The sequence below is a fragment of the Strongylocentrotus purpuratus genome, unplaced genomic scaffold (genome assembly GCF_000002235.5).
Source record: "Strongylocentrotus purpuratus isolate Spur 01 unplaced genomic scaffold, Spur_5.0 spur5_scaffold_19, whole genome shotgun sequence".
In the NCBI taxonomy this organism is placed as follows: Eukaryota; Metazoa; Echinodermata; class Echinoidea; order Camarodonta; family Strongylocentrotidae; genus Strongylocentrotus; species Strongylocentrotus purpuratus.
The window spans coordinates 25,958,471-25,966,659 of record NW_022145604.1 but is presented as its reverse complement, the minus strand read 5'-3'; the positions used below and the strand labels follow the sequence as shown (position 1 = coordinate 25,966,659).

Below are 8,189 nucleotides of genomic sequence, written 5' to 3'. Positions count from 1 at the left end.
TATATATCTATGGTTATATGTTATCATAGTCTATTTTAAGTCTCAAGACAATTAAACTCGTTATGGAGTCAGTCACTCTTAAGTTAGCCTTTAGTCAAGGCACTCGTAATGTTATTTCCATAAACGCGCCTCAAAACATAGACTGATCGCGTGACGACTTGTGATCCGTGGACCACTGAAGCGGCTCGGTCCTAGCTAGTCTGCAAGCACAAACTCTGGTCAGTCGTAAAAGTGAGTCTGCACTTTAAGACTACCATAGGCCATGTACTGTAGCTGCTCCTGACACTACCCTATAACCAGTAGGTAGCTGGGCTAGGCTTTTCTCAAGGCACAATGATTTTTTGATAAAGAGTCAAATTAGGGTCTGTGCTTGCAGACTAGCTCGGTCCAGCGATCACTGCTGTAAAGCCACACTGCGTTAGTCTATTTTCAGACCCAGCTCGGCAGACAAGCAGCGCACGAGGCCTTGTCCAAAGGCTACTCTCAAGTATTGTTCGCTAGATTTTCCTCTGTGTTAAATTTACACATCCTGTAAAGCCTGTAATGACGCTATGACTATGAGGTCATTAACGCTGAGGCAAGAATGCCTTGCGAAGTGCACATGGTGTCTATAGTCTGCGAGAAAATTAATTTGCCATTCACACCTCCCTATCAATGCATTCATTTTTTACTGTAATCATGGAAGTCTGACAAAACATTATTCTTTCAGGTCTATAATGTATATGCCCAGTAGAAAGCGACGAAGAGCGTTAATTTCTAACTACTAGATTAATCACCTGATACATGTAGTTTGTCAAGTTAATACCATGTTCTCAGCTAGGCCTGTTATGTGAACTTGAGCATTAAACAAAATCCATCCTTCGTTTCGTCGATAGTTCATTCCATGTCTTATAATATGTCATCTTAATTTCTATTTAACACTACTAGTTTACCAATCAAATACATCATAATGCGTCGAATCTGTGAGTGCCGAATATTATAATGCCCCGCGCGCTCGGCGTGATTAGTTACCCATAGTCTGAGGAACATCTTATAGCAGGTAAGGTCTGTGAAAACACGACCTCACCGGATTCCCATACGCCAGGCGGTATTCGTAACTTCACATTGCACATTTGACGTCACAATACAAGAAGTCGTCGCCACTCAGGTTCAAAGCTTGAATGAAGCAACATGGATTCATTTTTTGGCAATGTCGTTGGTGTTCTTCTGACTCTGTTATGGGCAAGGTGTGAAGGAATATGGCTGCTGGGTGATGAATTGGTTGGATCACCCATTGACGACCCTTGTTGTGGAACGAGCGGATTCGGGGGAGTCGCTGGCACAAGTAAGTATGAAATTTATTATTTGGTAAATAGACCAGTTTTATAGAGACAGTGGCTTAGCCCCCAATCGAAGAGGAGGGAATAGTAGTAAGAGAGACAGAGAGAGAGAGAGACAGGGAGAGCGAGAGAGGGGAGAAACTTTCAAATATGCTAGGACCCTTCCCACACCATGCCTTCATTCAATGTCTTTTTTGTACATTTGTTTTCAATGAACATTGACCAGTGACCCCCCCCCCCCCACCCCCTCCCTCCCTCCTCCCTCAATGAAGCAATCGTCAGCTCAATGGCTGGGCACACGTCCGTGATACCAACATTCAAGTTTCAAAATGTATGCCAGTGGAGCTAGCATAATACAGTCACTGACAGTAGTGAAATGGTAACTTTCAATTATGACGTTAACAATAACTAAACGAAATGTAAAAATTCAAATTCCACCTCGTTGACCATTGCCCCATAACTGGTGACTTTTTTTTTTTTTTTTACATTATCGTATTTTTTCTTTACAATGCTTAACACTCGTCTATATCCATATTGTATGTGTAAATGAAAAGTTAAAGGGGAAGTCCACCCTGAAATTAAGTTAGTTTTAATAGGAGTAGAAAAATGAGAGAAACAAGTCAGTGAAAGTTTGAGCAAATTCCGATTAAACATAAGGAAGTTAGGATTTTTGAAGTTGTGATCAATCAAACACAAATTGGCAACTCTATGACGTATCAAGCTAGCTCAACTTCCATTTGCTCAGTACTAAAAAAAATCTAAAATTTTCATTTTCCCTCAAGAAAAATTTCAACCATACATGCACCCTAAATATAATAATTGCAAATATGTTTCTATACTCCCCCTGCAAGGAACCAATATATATTCCGTCATCAATAACGAAGAAAACATGATTTTATGGAATATTATGCAAAAGCAAATGAAGGAGAGCTCGTATAATAAGTCACATAGTTGCTAATTTGTATTTGATTGATCACAACTTCAATAATTCATAACTTTCTTATTTTCATTCAGAATTTGCTCAAACTTTCACTCACCTGATTTTCTTATTATTCTGCCTCTATCGAAACAAACTTATTTTGGGGGTGGACTTTCCCTTTAAGCAGCCGATGATGTGGTCGAACATAATATTTATTTTCATCCTCTCTTTGTCTCATTATATGAAGCGCCCTTGCCCCTTCCCAAGACCTGCTTCGACATCCGGGAATTTGGCGGCGGGCACGACGCGGTCTACACCATCTTTGTTTCTGATATCAACAAATGTGGAAGAAAAGACGTTTTCTGCGAGCAGCAGCAAGATGGCGGGGGGTGGACAGTAAGCATACATAGCTATACATAATATGTGGGCGTATCTATGGGGCCACCCGCTAGTGAGAAAAAGAAGGAAAAATGGGAAGGGGGAGGGTTAAGTAAGAAAGAGAATATCAAGCCCTGTTTACATCCTACCCCCCCCCCCCCTCCCCTTCAAGTGACTCTAGGAGGCCGGTGAGATTCCAGAATTATATTCTTGTGAAAGAAAAATCATGTCTGGAATATCTTTCCCTTTTTTTTTTCCTTTTTACAATCTTAGATCAGGCCTGCCTGACTTTAAATTTATTTGCAGGGACCTCAATGATGTTTTTTGGTGTTTTTCCCTTCAGTTAAAATTGTTGGTCATTTACAAAAATAATAATTGATTAATGGAATGTCGAATCTTCACAATTTGTTTTGATTGTCTATGTTTTTTTCGTGCCATACAATTCGGATTATAAGGACACTTAAAGGTACACTGTCCTACTTGTAGCTACTTGCTCCCTCTATAGTGAAAACTTCCCAAATCGGTGCCTGTTGGTCCCCCATGATCCTCTTTTTCTTATGTTAAATGAGAGCTGAGTTAATGAGATAGCCACCTGTCACAGTGACCTCGATAGCTCGCTGTGTGGTCTAATCCATTCTGGCTGAAGTAGTAAAGCCTACGTTTAAAGAAAATGTGAGAACTCTGTATATTAACTTAGTTGGCAGTGATTTTTCCGCTTGTGTAGCCCCGTCCCCCCCCCCCCCCTCCGCCCCGCAGGTGAATCATGGATCCACCACTTCCATGTCCTGCATGTCTAGCTGAACTCCCTTCTTTCCTAGACCCCTCTTTCCATCATCATCATCATCATCATCATCTTCATCATCGTCATCATTTTTATTATTATTATTATTACTACTATTATTATTGTAGCATGTATTATTATTATCATTTTACTAGTAGTAATGTTATTATTATCATTACCATTATTATTATTATCATTATTAATATGATCATTTTCTTCAGGTTATCCAGAGGCGCTGGGGAGGGCGTGAGAACTTCAACCGCCCCTGGGCTGATTACGTACGAGGTTTCGGCAATCTACAGGGCGAGTTCTTTTTAGGATTGGACTGGATTTACCGAATCTCCATGCAGAGAAGACACGAGCTGAGAATCGAACTGAGGGACTCCCAGTGGACAGAGATCTTTACCAAGTAAGAGGCATTGAGCATTCCCCTTTTGTTTAAGAATTTGATAAATAACTTGGAAAATAAAAGTGAGAAATCTTTAAATAACTATTATGTGATCGAAAATGTTAGGTATACTATAGACACATAGTTTTGGATTCTGCCTCGTATTAATGAGATTTATCACATTTGGCTACGGGCGAGAACAAGAGGAACATGTCCTCACCAATCAATGGTAAATGGGGGAGGGGGAGAACAGAGGAGATGTAAATGGGAATTGGAACATGAAGGGGGGAAAAGCCAGCCCCCTCCCCCTCCCCCCCCCCCCTCATACCTTCCCTTATCAATGATTTTATTTATTTTGTAGTTTATTCACGGAGTATGTGCCCCTGTTTTGTCATGATGCCATTGTCCCTCAACGTCTAGATGCACGCCGGTTAATCGGGGGGGGGGGGGGGGGGGGGGGGCTCCCGCCAGCGTCGTTTTTCCTGTAAGCCAGCCATCCTAGAATGCATATTAATATTTGAATATATGAATATTTGCGTTGTTATACGGTGAGGTAGAGATCAAATTCAAAATTAAATCGGCCAGATTCTGGACTAAATTAACCAGTATGTCGCAATGATTATGGACAAGTTACGAACTGGGTAGTCATTCGTTTACGGTAAGTCTCCCGATTTTGTCGCAATGTCACTTATTTAAAGTAAACTTAGCTTTGCATTTGTAATTTTTGTATGAAATCTCATATTTGATAAATTATCGCACCAGATTCTGTGTGCGTGCGTATCATGAATATTGATGATTATATTCCACATATAAGAATCTTGCTCTACGATTGGTCAAAAGTAAATCACGTGATGAAAAATAGTTCGCTCATTATTGATGGGAGAAGCAAAAAGTTCGTTACACTATTCGCTACTTCGCTACTATCTACACAGTGCAACGCACTTTCACTAAAGATAGAGGTACTATCTACACAGGACAACGCACTTTCACTGAAGATTATCCAAATGCGCACTAAAACAGGCGTAATTAAGCGCACATTACCAATAAGCGCAATTAAGCAAACACATGCGCGCACCGTACCCTAAAGGGGTTTGGTTAAACTTTTAACTTTTTTGGTGAGAATTTGGGCCTGGTGTCTTTCATGTAGATGCATACACGTCCTTTTCTTTTTGTAGTTAAATTGTTTTAGATGTGGAATATAAAGCAAATAATCACCTTTTGGTTTCAGGCGATGGCAAACTATCACTTCCTCGTCGATCAGAATGTATACGTAAACGTATGACCATTCGGTACAATTGTCTGAAAATCAAGACTATTACTTTTGGGCTCTATAGCCCTAAAGTCGATTTGACAACTAATAGTCGTTATTTTCCCACTTGAAGATATTTTCAAGCCCCACCTTTTTTAGGGAAGTTCTAAATTAGTATTATCTTTCAAATGCAGTTGGAATTTAACTTTTTCATTTTTTTGGCCTGCAAATGGGACATAGTACCTTTAATTTCTTTATAATTCAGGATCACAATCACCAATAATATTTGTTGATCCTTTCATAATACCAGGGATAATACACGACATTGTATTGATTATATTACTTTCTTTTACCATCATCTCGTTATTGTATTTTTAGATATTGGACTTTCGCGCTGAATGATGAGACGGGGAATTACACAATGAAAATTAGCGAAATGGATCCGAATTCTAATGGAGGTAATATTTTTTTCTTTCCCGGTTACAACGTTTAATTATTATTAATGAGTTGAACTTAAGCTTAATTAAAGAGAGAGTAAGAGAGGGGAGAGGGAGAGAGAGAGAGAGAGAGAGTAGTGTTGGAAACTTGAAACAGAATGTTCATTTAAAAAAGAAATTCTTTGATACATTAGAGTTATTTTAAGCCTAAGTGATCGCTTATGCTTCACGTATTCTTTATGATTTCATGGGAAAGATTTATTTATCGTCCCGACTCATCAAAATGTATTGACAACTGACGAATTAAAAACAAATCTACAGTACTAAGCATTTCTATTTTCTAATCGTCATTAACAGGTGATGGTCTTAGTCAACACAACAACATCCCCTTCTCGACCTTTGACCGCGATAACGACGGGATGCCCACTACCAACTGCGCCCGCCAAAATGGCGGCGGCTGGTGGTACCATAGCAACGACTGTTTCACGTCTAACCTCAACATGGACTACCGGTTCGTGGGTATCGGTGCGAAGAGGCGAACCGCGGGTGTGGCCTGGAACCGCGGCGTACGCCGAGCGTTTTTTCCCTATGTGGAGATGAAAATTCGACCGATGATCTAGGGAGACATCCGGTTAGGTAGAGCGGATAAAGGGACCGCTATGAGTGTCGAAGTGACCAGAGCTATCGTATGGCGAAAAAATAGGAAAATTGTGAAAACATAAGGGAGAGGGGGAAAAGGATACTACGACCCCGCGTCACATCCTCATTGTATTTTATCCAACTAGTAAGAACAGTCCCCGCAAGATACCGGAGCGCCCTCAACGTCAGGACCTTCACCATGGCGTACGTCACTGCCTTGATGAGACATTGGTTGAGTTGATGGTCCAAGAGAACCATGTGGGGTTGTGGAACGGAGAAATGGCGGATCAGTTGACTTTAATACAGGAGATCGTTGCGCACCCTTGATGTTGGGCGTCTTTCAACCTTCAAAAATATCCAAAGGGTCCTCAGATTTCTCAATTGCCTGAGTTTTCGACAAGACAGTGTCGGACACCTCCTCCACCCACTCCCTCATATTACGACGCCCCTTTCGAAATTGTTACTTGCATGCTAACTTCAAAGAGTTAAAGGAACTTCTATACGATCTTAAAAATAATGAATTACCATTCTCAGGTTAATTAGGAATAATCACATTTAATCCTAAGATTGACATCATATTACAAGAAGAATAAAATGTAATCCTGTTTGTAGGGGATGCCTGTTTAGTGAGCTTTTCCCCATGTGCTATAATATGGATAGGGGTGCCAACTCCTTTCTATGTTGGATATGCCGTTGCAACATTAGCAAAAGAATCATCAAGTGAAGTGAATCAATCAATTACATTGCATGTTAATGTACCTCATGCCTAATTATACGCTTTGCATAGAAAGCGCAATACTTTTATCCCAAAATACATACATGTATCGAAAATAATATCGGTAGTGATATTCGTTTGTCTCGCAATTTGGTCAATAAGGATTCGTGCGCCGCTGCAACATCTCGTCAGGTGATAAAAACTAGTGTAAGCAAGCGTGTTTTATACTCTACGGGAGGACCGGCGCAGCGGTCAAAAATTCGATCGATAATTGGAACAGTAACGCACAAGGCCTATTGGCTGACGCACACGGTGCTCGACCAATCAGCAGGCCGCTATGTTATATAGTTTATAGAAAGATCACGAGTAAATCAGTCTTAAAAATAAACCTTGTGTAGAGTTATTCATCAAATATGTCGTCATGCATTATCTCATGATTGTGTGCATGTTTATGCATGTATTTTTTTGCAAACCCGTATTGAAATGATGATTGTCATTATCCGTCATGCAAACATTAACCTAAATTATGCTCATTGTCCCATTTTTCATACAATACCAGAAGATAAACAATGTTTAATTCTTAACACTATAACAACGGAAACACAAAATTGTATGTTAAAGGTATTACAAAGTTTTGGGAAAATTTGAAAATTGGGTGAATAGTGATTCTTTACAATTTTGATATATTTGGATGCCCCTGTGGACATATTATAAGCACTAGAAAATTTAGCTTCTAAAACCCCTCTGCTTTTGAGAAAAATTGCAATATAAAAATGTACCGGTGCTCCCGGTAAATATTGATAAATTTCAAATAGCGCCTACGGCCGTACAATGGTAGCTGCGACCATGACAATTTCAGAATATATAGTTGTGATATATAATTTCCAGACGGGAATATCTAATCGGTCGATTTTAGTCAGGATAGATTGTTTTATAGCTTAATTGATTTTTTTTACGTTGAGAGGGAGCTAAAAACATTAAGAGTTTATTATTTACAATTTCATAACTAGACTTGATTTCAACAGCGACAACGATCACTTAATATTGAAGAATCGCAAATGCTTCCAATATGTTCATTTCAACCAAATTTATGACCCCATACCAAAACTTTGTAATACCTTTAACAATAAAGAAGAATTAAATAATTCTTCCCTTTATTCGGATAATTTATTATATCGTCCCTATAAATATTCTTATATTCTCTTCTTCCTGTCCTTAATGCTTAATTCTGTCAAAGTATACATTTTATTATGAATATATTCAATCTACAAGTATGATTTGCAAATGGTTTTTATAACGTCCAGGGTAAACTTTCTTGGGATGTGATTATAATAAATACAGGAAGTGTATTGGCCTACGATATT

The 8,189-nt window shown here is 39.3% G+C and overlaps 1 protein-coding gene across 1 annotated transcript; it reads left to right on the top strand.

Annotated features, from left to right (window-relative positions):
- Positions 1–1,006: 1,006 nt before the first annotated feature.
- LOC105444660 (ficolin-1-like) lies at positions 1,007–7,237 on the top strand. Its single transcript, XM_030990701.1, has 5 exons — positions 1,007–1,324; positions 2,486–2,634; positions 3,619–3,806; positions 5,413–5,492; positions 5,829–7,237. The coding sequence occupies exons 1-5, from the start codon at positions 1,171–1,173 to the stop codon at positions 6,089–6,091; spliced, it is 834 nt and encodes a 277-aa protein (XP_030846561.1). The 5' UTR covers positions 1,007–1,170; the 3' UTR covers positions 6,092–7,237.
- Positions 7,238–8,189: the final 952 nt, after the last annotated feature.

What these genes read in the sequence shown, in the direction of transcription:
- LOC105444660 (XM_030990701.1), top strand. Translation starts at nt 1,171, where the DNA reads ATGGATTCATTTTTTGGCAATGTCGTTGGTGTTCTTCTGACTCTGTTA. An exon ending in TGGACAGAGATCTTTACCAA is followed by an intron (nt 3,807 to 5,412) that starts GTAAGAGGCATT and finishes TTGTATTTTTAG; the next exon opens with ATATTGGACTTTCGCGCTGA. An exon ending in GGATCCGAATTCTAATGGAG is followed by an intron (nt 5,493 to 5,828) that starts GTAATATTTTTT and finishes CGTCATTAACAG; the next exon opens with GTGATGGTCTTAGTCAACAC.